Source organism: Lolium perenne, chromosome 7, assembly GCF_019359855.2.
Source record: "Lolium perenne isolate Kyuss_39 chromosome 7, Kyuss_2.0, whole genome shotgun sequence".
Taxonomy (NCBI): domain Eukaryota; kingdom Viridiplantae; phylum Streptophyta; class Magnoliopsida; order Poales; family Poaceae; genus Lolium; species Lolium perenne.
The window spans coordinates 10,359,892-10,372,833 of NC_067250.2; the positions used below are offsets into that span (position 1 = coordinate 10,359,892).

Consider the following 12,942-nt stretch of genomic DNA (forward strand, 5'->3'; position numbering starts at 1 on the left):
TCAACTTCAGCAAGCACATAAGATACGAGGCACAAAATGAACAGAAGCAATAACAGCAGGGGAACACAAACAGACAGTACACGTCTCTCACTTGGGAATGCCTAGCAATTGGACAATGGGCCACCCAATAGTGGTCTGGTTACTTCAGTACTGAGATAGATTAATTGGGGCCTGTTGATAGCAATGGGAGGTTATGACGTGATAAAGACATGAGTTGAACCAGTTCGCAGTATGAACTCTGGATTTATTTTCGGGCAGCATACATGTACTGGTGTTGTAGCACGATCATTTGCTTATTATACCACCAGTCCTGAATGTCCCATACAGTTCAATAATTTGGTTCAATAGCATCAATGATCATTAAATTGGCAGATGCTAAATACTCTAATTAATCTAAGATTCTAGATCATTTTAGCATCAATGATCTAAAATGATCCACATTTCTGGTGGCTCAATTCCGTTTCGTGTCTAAGATCTTTTTCGTATTCGGTCTTCCAAATATTATTATATTAGTTACTGCGTGATACTTTTTCACCATGGTAAACGTTCAAGTAATCGATTTTTAATGATTAGAATGGAGCTGATTTGAAGGAGTCAAGGCAGTGAAACTGCGAATGTATGATAAAAGTTGTTAGGTACAAAAAGAATACCATGAGCTTACTTCAGGTTCATAAATAGCAATTAATCCCCATACAAGAAAGATCCACAGATCTGAGACTAGTAATTATCTGTTCAGACAAAGCCAGACCTGATGCAAAGATGACACAGGCCCAACAACATAACCTATACCACAAGTACTAGGGGTCATTTTAATCGTCCACTTCTGGCTTCACAAAGAATTCAATAAAAGCAATCCGGCTTGGCTGTTGAGCCCCTCTAGAAACATTATGGTAGGATTGTATACCTTGTCTAGCAACTGAAACCAGATGCTGGATTTTGAGCATCCCTCCCCTTCCAATCGTCACCTTACTCCCACGATTTTCCTTCAAGACACTACTTGGAACATTTGAGGTAGTGGCACGAAGAAACTTGTACTTATACCTAGCAGAAACCGGAGTTAGCACAAAGAAGCAGCTGAAGATTCTAGGCTTAAGAGTTTTTACCTGTACGATACTTCATGGTCACACTGGAATGCAATTAGAAGATCAGGATTTGCGTAGTAGGAGAATTCAATCTGTAGAATGGAATAAGTAGCACTGAGCTATGGACACAAATGGATACCATATAACAGAACAACTTACGACACACCTCCAAGTCACCATGCCCTTCGCCTTTGAATATTACGGAAGGAGGGTTTGGCTGAAATTGAATCTGAATGCTTGAGCCTGGCCACTCAAGGTCATCAACTGATTCTTTTAGGATGGCAGACTGACATTTAAAGAGATGAATCATTATCTCTGAGGCACTTGAAGTTAAAATTTGTAACAGTGCCCCTGAATACTGCTACGAAAAGAAATGGAGGAAGTATTGCAAGTACCCTGACAGTAAAAGTGACTGGAGTATCCCCTGCATGCTCAAAATGGTAGTCCCACGAGACAGTATCAGGAATTCTGGTTCTGATTTCTGCGTGCATACATGCATCTTGGGAGTCCACTGACCTGTGAACCAAAATACAACTCATGACCAAAAGGCCAACCAAAAATCTACTGGTAATTAATCTTTTTCTATGGTCCAATAATGAGCTACAACAATCTCCGGAATTAATTTAAAATCTCAGGATGCAGACAGGGACAGATGTCGGCGCGACCGTTCCGCCTGCGTCGCCTAAAAGGCCTAAACGGCTAAGTAGACAGGCTGCCAAAGTTAAGTGGCTTCACGGAAACGTCCGTCTCGCCCCTAGTACTCCTTGCAGCCTTGCACACGCAGCACCCAAGGTCACCTCGTTGCCGCCTGGCCACCACTTGTTCCCGCCAAACCTGTTCGACGCCAAGTTTTCCAGTATCCACCAGCACCACCTCGGGCTCGGCTCCCTTCCCGTCGCCGCCTGTGGAGCAAGATGTCGAGCACGGTGGAGGTAGCGGCAGAACACACAGTAGTGGATGGGGGAAGAAGCCGGCGGCGGAGGAGGAGAAGAACCCGGCAGGGGAGGAGGATAAGAAATCATCAAGCGAGGGCGTGGACATCCACATCAGCATAGAGGGCAAGGAGCAGGTCTGATCTCCCTCGCCACTGAAATTTTCTCCTCTTTTCTAACTCAATTATGCACCCGACAGGTACATATGAGGAGATGCAGGCAATCTAATGTGTTTCCAAACGATCCCCTTGCATAATGTTGATCTACAGAGATGACCTCCCAACAAACTTGTGAGCCTATTGACTACCTTCATCAGCACATAGTTCAGTGACATATCTGACTTGATTTTTTAGGACTTCTGCATCATGTTTCGTCTTTGAGCGCCACTAATACAGTAATATACCTACCATGTTACAAAGGCATACGATTTAGAGCTGTACTATTCACATGTGTTCCCCAATGCTTGTGAGCTGTGGACCTTTCTTGCATTCTGCTCTGGTATCCATACATTGCTTGCATGCTTCCTCAACATTCTGCATATCAGAACTGTTGGACACGCCCGTTGATCTTGTTTCTGCATATCAGAATACCCCAATATATGTGCAGCATAAATACTACTGAGGCGGCCTAGGTGAAGAGATAATCATGAAGAAAGATGGTCAGTACCAACTGGGATTGTTGGCTAGGCTTGGATAGTGCTGGGTGCTAGATAATATTCAGATTTTAGTTAGTTCAGAGTGTTGGTTTATACATTATTTTTAGATTAGGGAAGGACTTCTTAGTTGCCTGTGTGTACTAGTTTGTATGTGCATGCTTATAATTGACTCGAACTGTTCAGAAAAACATGAGACAAATATTTTCTATTTCAGATAAAAACTAGCTTCTTGGCTACCTTCTGTTGCATAATCAGAGTGATAGCAGCCAGTTTTTTGTCAATAAGAATATAAAAGGAATCTAGAGGGTTGGGTGATGAAGAATGCTAATGCAGTTGCACTATATTTTACTAGTACTTTACTGCTTTTATGTTTACTCTGGTATCAAGGAAGAGATCAAGCTTTAACTTTGCTGATGATGCTGAGAAGATCCACTTGTTGGTTGATGCAGAGGAAGACGATGTCTGAAAATCTGCAGTTGAAGAGAAATAAAGAAAGGAAAAGGAAGAGGAGGGAAATTGCATCGTGTGCTAGCTATTCAAGCATCAACTGTAGCGTCAGAATCTTCTTTTAGCGTCAGTGGAAGAATCATTAGTGATCACAGGAGCAGGCTAAAGAGTGACACAGTCGATGCGTTGATATGCCTCGAAGATTGGCTAAAGGCTGTTGGTAAGTTTTTCTAATACTGAATAGTGGAAGAATACTTGGTAAGCTGGGTAGCTAATCCTGAATATGAGAAAACAAATCCTATTAATGTTTGTCTTTGTCTCACAATGCCTCAAACTACCTAGCACATGTTCTACTAAGCAAGCAAGTGCCATGAAGATTGAAGAAACCACCATCCCTCAAAGCCAAAGGTGTGTGTAAGGCCTTAGGTGTGTGCATGGTTTTGTATGTATTGAGAGATATCTTAAATAGATGAAGTCTGTGTAAGATCTTTCCCAAATTATTCCAAGAAGAGGTTGGTGTAACCGTGTAAGAGAATTATTTAAGCTAGCTGATCTTTTTAGCAATGATGAGAAATATCATGCAATTGTTACATTGTTGCACTTGTTACCGCTGCGACAACATCATAAGGGCCGACAATATGAGCTGGACAGCTTGCTGGCACGTGCCAACTTGTTATGATCATTAATCCTTTATGATATTTTGTGCTGATAGTTAATCATATATATGATTGCCATCGATATGGTATTGTTTACTGGTTGCTGAGCTAAGCATGACCTTTATACCAACATAACATGTTGTTCATATACTGTAATTAAACCACGTGTGTTGCATATGTCCAACTACTATGTTCATGTTACTGATGACTGGTCACTCTGTTTCTTCCAGGCAGGGTTGAAGGAATGAGCAGTTGTGATTCTCACTGACTTAGTTGCATCAACGTGGCCAGTGATTTTTTATACTTTATTTGAATGAACTCACTGGATGCATGCCTTGGTCTACCAAAGTTTCTATTGTTTATTGTAATAAAATGTTTCTGAATACCTAAAGCAAGAAATTCGAGCTCCTTAAGATCTGGTACCTTATTTCCTATATATGGTTATGGTTGTGGCCAACGAACGATTACTCAATAAATTGCCAGCTTGATGGTTCTCCTCTTCTATTGGAAATGAAATGCTCCCAGTTTTGTGGGTAAGCTCTTGTGTTCTACGCATGCCTGGCTGTCAGTGTAACCGAGGCTCGTTGTTTGCAACTGCTGTGAGTTTTTTGATAAACTGTTTTTGACCAAATGAGTCAAGTAAGGATCTTTGGGAATGCATTTTTCTTTATAGTGGTTATTCATATTTTCAATAGTAATATTGGTCTAGCAGAGCCATGTTCTGTTTTGATGGACTGGCACTTTTATCTGGCCAAAGCAACTAAAGGCTACTGAAAATAGCCTGGAGCTAAAAGCTAAGCAGCTAGTAGTATACTGTACCAAGCATGCAGCTAGCATCTCTCGAAAAAAGCATGCAGCTAACAAAAAAACATGCAAACACGGGCGCCGCTAATCCAACGGTTACTGTTAGTGGACGAGGTGGACCGGTCCGCCCACATCCTGATTAAAATTTAAGCTGAACACAACGCTCAATTATTATTATTATTTTAACAAGTATGAGAGGGTAGGAAGATGAACTGTAAGAGCCTATTTACTAATCTCATTATAGAATGTGATTGATCAATTCATCTGAACGTCAAGGTAAGGTATAGTAATATAAGTGTATGGAGTCCTAAGTATGAACATCTAGCTATTAATATTTTATTCAGCAAAGTATCCAAATATCCACCAAATCAGCTTTATAAAGATTATAATCAGGACGCAATTCATCCGACACGGTTATGCAAATGTCTGATACGTTACATCATCAATAAGAACTTAAAAGCGAATAGTATTGCAAATGTAAGGAGGAACAAACTGTGAAAGGCAGAGAGGCTTCATACTTGAGGAGAAGCTGCATGTCAGGGCCAGGATACCGGATCTCGACAGAGGAAGCGCACCCTGGGACAGAGAACATGTTGAGGCAATCGACAAGGAGCCCCAGGCTGAGGCCGAACCGTGGCCGCCCGTCCGCCGCGTAGTCATACTCCACAAACAGCTGCAGAAACCAACCACCAGAAAATAGATTTCAACACCGGAACGCCACATAGGAATAAACACAAACAGTGGGTGGGCACACACACACACACACACGAACCTCACTCTTGAGGTAGACCTTGGCCTGGAGGCAGCCGCTCTCCTCCACGATGACCACGACGCCGTGCTCCGACAGCTCCACCACCGCGTCCTGCGCAACATGGGCAGGATTTTCACGCCGGATCGCGCATGATGGTTCGCAGACCGCCGGCGTTTACAGGATGGGGACGAAAGGGCTAGCTTAGCTGACCTGGTGGCGCTTCCAGCGGACGCAGGAGAGGGCGTCAACCATGCCCTGGACGCAGTCCAGCACGCAGACGAGGTCCGGCGCGTCGTCGCCGCGGCCGGACGTCGTGGAAGAACTCATCTCTCCTAGCCTCGCCGCCGCTGGATTTTCCCGCGCTTTCTTCCTACCCCTGCTGGCCCATTCCTCACGATTGTAGACTTAGGTACTAACTGGGCCAGAGCACAGTGCCTACACTAGCCCTTATTTGGGCCCACCCATGTTGGCCATTCCTTCTTTTTTATTCTCCCGGCTGTAGCCAGTCCTATACACCAACCAGGAAAACTCTATACACCGACCAGGTTGGTGCGGGGCGCGCCTACCTCCGGCTCATTAGGCTAGCCATAGTGCTAGTATCATAGCTAGTATCATGCACATTGGTCCCACAAAAATGCTGATGTGGCAGCTAATTAAGAAGGAGAGAGGAGATTAGAGTAACATAGGTAGATACTGTATCATAGCGCATGTCACGAGAAAAGTTAATGCCAAACAAATCTTGTGCACAAATTTGCATTGAGATTCTAAAAAACAATAAATATAGCATGACTATGATACTACTTCATGATACTAAGCACTATAGAGATAGTATCATACACAAATATCATATGCATGATACTACTACATGATACTTACCACTATGACCAGCCTTAGCGGGAGCGAGTAGACATCGCCTGAAGGCAATTCCAGGTGGACCGGTCCACTAATTTATTCAGTCGGTCGAAATAAGTAAAATATTTTGTCGGAATGAACACAAATCGAGGTGAAGGTCACTCGTTCGAGAATCCGCCCCACGACTGAGTGGACGCCAGTTCGAACCCTAGTGCCTGAAGGATTTTCAACGTTTTTATGAATGTGACACAAAAATATTCAAATTTTAAAATTTGCCCGAGTTTGAAAGTTTATTGAATTTAAAACATTGCTCAAATTTGAAATTTCCTCAACTTTAAAAATTCTCGAATTTCAGATTTGTTCGAATATGAAAAATACAAGATTTTGAAATTAACTCGAATTTAAAATTTGCTCAACTTTTAAAAATGCTCGAATTTAAATTTGCCTGGATTTAAAATTTGCTCTCTAGTTTAAATTTTGCTCCAATTTAAAATATGCTCAAAACAGAAAAAGACAAAAACATAAAATTAAAAAGAGGAAAAACCGAAAAGGAAACCCGAAAACGACAGAACCAAAAAAAAGAACCGAAGAAAAAAAAGAATATCCGTACCCATTACCGCAATGGGCCGCGGCCCGCTCGCTCCCGCATGCGTCCCGGGCTTAAATACACCACGCTAATGGGTGGGAAATAGGATTTTCCAACGGCGCAAACTGCACGATACGGGCCAGCCCACTTAGGTGCGGGCTTCCTCTTTTTACGTTTTTTCTTTTCTTTTTTAACCTTTTATGTTTCTTTTTTCCTGTTTTTGTTTTTTCCTTTTTTTATGTTACTTTTATTTTTAGCGAAAAATACAAAGATTTTAAAATGTTCAAATTTAAAAAATATTCAAATTTTGGAAATATTCAAACTAAAAAATGTTCATATTTGAAAAATGTTCAAGCTTAAAAAAACAATTTAATTTTTTCAAATTAAAAAATGTTTATTTTATAATTTCTTGAAATTAAAAAAGTTTACTATAAAATTGTTCAAACTAAAAATGTTCAACTTAAAATTTGTACATATTTTGTTTAAGAAAATAAATTTTAAAAATCAAATTGTAAAAAAAAAAAATTTGAAAAATGTTCAGATGAAAAAATATATTTTAAAAAAATATTGTTAAAATATAAAAATTGTTTAAGTATGAAATTTTCCAAAATTCAAAAATTGTTCAAATATAAAAATTGTTCAAATTTGAAAATTGATCAAATTTTAAAAATGGTCAAATTCGAAAATTGGTCGTACATAAAAAAATATTTATTTTTCGAAAATAATATTCAAATTTTAAACTTCGAATTTAAAAATATTTGCTTTTAAGAATTGTAAAAAGAAAAAGTATAAAAGAAAAGAAAAAAAATGAAGAAAAAATAAAGAAAAGGTGAAACGAAATTTGGGCTGCCCCAAAGTACCCGCCTTGGGCTGTGCGGCGCTTGGTCCGTGCCGACCAGGTCGGCATACAGCATCCCCCACCGACCAGGTCGATGCCTACGAGGCACCACACACCCTGGTCGGGTATTGGGCCTAGCCCATTTAGCTTTTCTTTCTTCGTTTTCATTTTCCTTTTCGTTTTATGCTTATGTTTATGTTTATGTTTTTTCTTTTTATTTTTTCTTTTTATCTGTTTTTTTCTTTTTTCCTTTTGTATTTATTTTTTTGTTCAAATTCTAAAAAAATCAAATTTAAGAACTATTAAAATTCGAAAAAATTAAACTCGGAAATTGTTCAAGTATGAAATTTTTACAAATTCGAAAATTATTCAAATATAAAATTATTCAAATTTGAAAAAAAGGTTAAAATTTTAAAAATGTTCAAATTCAAAAATTGTTCATATATAAAAATATTTATTTTTCAAAAATAATGTTTTTCAAATTATGGAAAATATACAATTGAAAAATATGTTCATATTAAAAAATCATTTTGTAAAAAAGTGTTAAGATTTTTTAGAAACTATATCCGAAAAAAGTTTAGATTAAAATTTTAAGCTTTTAAAAATTTAGAAAAAAGAAATGGCACAAAAGGAGAAAAACGAAAAAATCAAGGAAAAATATGACGTGGGTAGGCCGACCCAACACACACCCTAAGGTGTGAGGCACCCGGTGTGCACGATCCAGGGTGTTGTAGCACATGCTTCAGCCAATCCTTATTTCCCGCCTAGCAGCGGGGTGAAATACGTGAGCACGCGTGCAGGAGGAGCGGGCCGCGGCCCATCTAGCTTGGTTTTCTTGATATTAATTTTTCTTCGGTTATTTTATGGTTTGGTAGATTTTCCCTAAATTTTTTATGTCGGTTTTCCCTTTTTCTTTTTTCTTTTTTCTTTTTTCCTCTTTTTCGCTTTTCGCTTTTCCTTTTTATTTTCGTTTTTATTTTTCTGTTTGCCTGATTTACCCTTTTTTCTTTTTGTGTTTTCTGTTTTGAACATATTTTCCAAATTAGAGCAAACTTAAATTCAAACAATTTTGAAATTCGAGCCAAATTGGAGAAAATTTTAAATTTGAGAAAATTTTCAAATTAAAACATTTTATAATATGTATATGCTTTTTGAATCTGAACAATTTTTTCTTTTTCTGCTTTGAACATATTTTTCAAATTCGAGCAAATTTCAAATATGAGCCAAAATTCGAGCAAATTTTAAATTTGAGTAAATTTTCAGACTTGAACATTTTTTTGGATCTGAACAATTTTCGAGTTTGATTTTTTTGATTTTATACAAATTTTGATTAGGTTCGGATTTTATACAAATTCAAAAATATAAGCTTGCAACCGGTGGACATGGGGTTCAGACTCAGGTTTAAGCCGTGCTGGAACGAAGATGGAACTTGTGGGCTGGCGCTCGAATATTGTACAAAAATTGCGAAACGCGGTTATGTTATAACCAAGCGAACGAATTATGGGCCGGCCAGAAACAACCAACGTGTGTGCGTGTCCTACAAAGGTACTATAATGAGCAATGAATAGGGAAGGTGTTATCCACCGAGCTGGTCGGCGCTGATGCGGTTGCTGCACACCCCCGCGCGCCTCGTGTTACAAACTAGGCCGCAACCCAAATTAGGTAAGACGTTTTTTCTTTTTCGTTTCTTTTTCCTGTTGTTTAAAAAAAATCTTTTTAATAAAATCTAAACATTTTGCATATTTAAATATTTTGAAAATTTGAACATTTTTTAAAAATCATTTTTACAAATCATTTTTAAAAATCTGAACATTTTTCAGATTTAGACAATTTTTAAATTTGACAATTTTTAGATTTGAACATTTTTCATATTTGAACAATTTTCATAAATTAAATCATTTTTACAGAACTTTGAACATATTTTAGATATGAACGGATTTCAAATTCAAACTTTTTTCAGATTTGAACAATTTTAAAATATAAACATTTTGAAAAATAATCTAAACATTTTCAGATTTGATTTTTTCCAATTTCGAACATTTTTAGATTTGAACAATTTTCAAATTCAAATATTTTTTAGATTTGAACAATTTCTAAAAATGAAACAGGAAAAAAACAGAATAGACAAAACGATTCAAAAAAAAGACCAACACCCGAACTAGGTCGGTCCGTACCGCGCGGTGATGTGCGACCTGCAGGATGCACTACCTGGTCGGTCGGTGTATAGCATTTGCCATGAATAGTTTTTTTTTTTAGAACTATTTGCCATGAATAGGTGCTCCCCATGCTTTGTACAAGGACTTTGCATGCAGGCTTAGACATTGACAGCCTGGCTTTAGCCTGGGCCTAAGTTTTCTACTACAGGATTTCTCTGGCCCGGCATGGCGTGAGTTGTGCATGCAGCCCATCCTAGCCTTGGACCCGATAGCATTCAATCGTCAAATGCTTAAATGTTTGAATAAAGCCGACCTAACAACCCGTCTACAACGACCTCATTGTATGGCTTTGGCTTTACATTAATTTTAGGTGACATAGCATAAGTATGTCTATGGAGCCAGCAAACAGCTACATTGAGTATTAATCCTTTGGGAAATTCTTTGGAAACAGAAAGTACCGAGCAAAATCAAAATTTTCGTATGGAAGACTCTCCATGGAATTGTCCCGGGTTTATCTATTCTTGCTAATAGACATATTCATGTATCTACTCAATGCCCTGTTTGTTCTATCGGTGCCGAAGACATTTGACACCTAATGTTTACAAGGTCAAAGAGCCCAAGGAAGTGTGGCGCTCGCCGGGTTTGCAGAATGTGATTAATTCAGTTTTTTTCAAGTAGACAGATCTGCTTCAGTTATTTTGAAGGAACTGTTATGGAATCCACCCAACAATCTATCTTCTTTGGCTGACCTTTCGCATATTGATCTGAAGGAATTAATCGTTGTGGGAGCTTGGTATATATGGTGGCAACGACGTGAACATGTCAAAGGTGAGAGTATTGCTCCGCTGAATCGTACGGCTTTCACTATACAAGCTCTAGCTATGAATTTTAAAGGAGCTACTGAAGGTGCAATCCCGCGTGAGGTTCAGTGGATTTGACTAAGACCAAATACATACAAGCTGACTATTGACGCTTGTTTGTTTCCAAATGGTACTGGAGCCATGCGAGCCATTCTTCGAGACTCAAAGGGACATGATGTCGCCGGATTAAGCAGGGTTCTTGGTCAGATTCTGGGTCCCACTACGGTAGAGGCTATAGCACTTCAAAACGGTCTCCAGCTGATTGAAGATCTGGGTTGTGCTCCAGTCGTTATTGAGACTGACTCGCTCGAGCTCGTGCAAGCATATAATGAGATCATTGATATTTGGAATCCATATATACGGCAATATTGATTGACTGTTTCCAAAGGGCGAGAGGAATTGGACAGGTTACGGTTCAACAATGTTTTAGGGAGGCAAATGGCACTACACACCACCTAGCTAGGATTACTTATGATTCAAATAGTCCTATTTTTTTTGGGATGGTGATCCACCTACTTAGAGCATCTCCAGTCGCGTCCCCCAAACCGTCCCCCAAAGGGCGCCGGATCGAGCGTTTGGGGGACGTGTTTTGTTCGTGCCGCGTTTGGGGGACGTCGCTCCCCAGCCGCGTCCCCCAAACGCCGGCCCCAATCAGAAATTCAAATAGATGCATTCAAAAGAGATCGTTCCCGCCGATTCGTCGCGATCATATTAGCGGCTATCGATCAAAATCTTGGCGCGCGATCATATTACAGACCGGTGGTGCATTCAAATTAGAAGAAGGGGTTGGTCGACGGCGTCGTGTCCTGAGTCGACGCAGGCCCGTCGAGCACGACGACCTCGTCGCGATCTGCTGTTCCTGTGCATGGTGCGTACTGCTCGGCCGACGCGGAGGCCGACGCAGTGTAGCAAAGATGAAGACGCGTCGGCTTTGCTCTTCTTCTTGCATGCCGCTACGCCGATGCCGCTGCCGGGGCCGCCGCGTCCGCCGCCGCCATTTTGGCTTCGATCTCGTCGAGGATCTGGCCTTTGAAGAAGTTGTGCGCCGCTCGCGTCGGGAGACATTCCCTCTGTCGACGTTCTCGGCGGGGACATGTCGTCCTGCGTTTCTTGAGCTCCGACTTCTCCTCTTGCCTCTTGAGCAGCTCGGCCCACCTTTGGTCGGCCTTCTTGTCACGGGAGATAAAGGTCGAGGAGACGTCGGCGAGGCATTTCGTGATCGACGCCTGCGTCTTCTCAGACGACGCAGCGTCGGCCAAGGCGGCCTTGGCAGCCTTGTTGCCAGTAGGACGCCCTGTCGAAGTTGCCAGCGGCGCGTCCAGATCAATGGCGTCCTTCCCCTTGGACAGCGACAGGCGCGTCAGCCGCCATTTCTCATTCACTTTGAGCTTGCCATAGCAATGCATCAGCGCGAACGGCTTGTGACCTTCCGAGTTCTTGGCGTACATTTCCATGGCCCGATCAAACTAACCAAAGGAAGCAGAGTCATTTCATCGAACACAATGTGGGCGCTACGGATTATGGAAGAAACAGTCGTACCAGTTGGGCGACGTCGGCGCCCGCCGCCTCTGGTCTCTAAGTCCTGATGGTACCCATGGAAGGAGTTCACCGACGCCTGGATGATGGCCCATCGCGTCGACATTGCCTTTTGGCTCCTCTTCATTGTCACTTTCTGGTAGTCGCTGTTGATGAGCTTGAGCTCATCGAACTCGGTCTTGATCCTCGCCCAATACTTCCCGCCTTTTTGGTTGGCGCCGATGATGGAGTCATGGCTCACCGTCGCCCACGACTCGCACGAGCAAAGATCTTCCCGAGGCGTCCACTTCGGGCCTCGTGTGCCCGACGCCTTCTTCTTCTTCTTCTTCTTCGTCCTCACGCCGTCCGCGTCTACCTCCACGAGATCATCGTCACCGGCACCCTCGTCGTCCTCTTCGTCGCCGCCCTCTTCGTCCTCATCGTCGTCCTCCACCCCCTCCTCTTCCTCGTCGTCCTCCTCAACCCCGTCGTCCTCCTCAGCACCGGCGCCGTCGTATTCGAGCGGACCCCTGCGGCCGGTGAAAGGGTCGCCGTCCGGACCGGGGCCTGGCTCGCGCTGCTCGTACGCCGGGGAGTAGAGGTTGTTGGGGTTGAAGCCGCCGTGCGGCAGCGCATCCTGGTAGTGCGGCGACAAGTTAGGCGTCACGCACCCGGGAGTGGCGGAGGGGCCATCGTTGTAGAAGGCGGCTTGCGACGGAGAGATCACTCCGGGAACGTACACCGGCATGGACGTACTCCATGGGCTCGCGTTGGTGGCGGCGATACACCCGGCCATTACGTGCTTTGG

At 41.9% G+C, this 12,942-nt stretch overlaps 1 protein-coding gene across 1 annotated transcript; it reads right to left on the minus strand.

The window, feature by feature from the left end:
- Positions 1-628: 628 nt before the first annotated feature.
- On the minus strand, positions 629-5,730 carry LOC127311460 (uncharacterized). Its single transcript, XM_051341886.2, has 7 exons — positions 5,538-5,730; positions 5,349-5,438; positions 5,095-5,249; positions 1,478-1,598; positions 1,249-1,368; positions 1,104-1,174; positions 629-1,041 (listed from the first exon to the last, which is right to left on the minus strand). The coding sequence occupies exons 1-7, from the start codon at positions 5,652-5,654 to the stop codon at positions 810-812; spliced, it is 906 nt and encodes a 301-aa protein (XP_051197846.1). The 5' UTR covers positions 5,655-5,730; the 3' UTR covers positions 629-809.
- Positions 5,731-12,942: the final 7,212 nt, after the last annotated feature.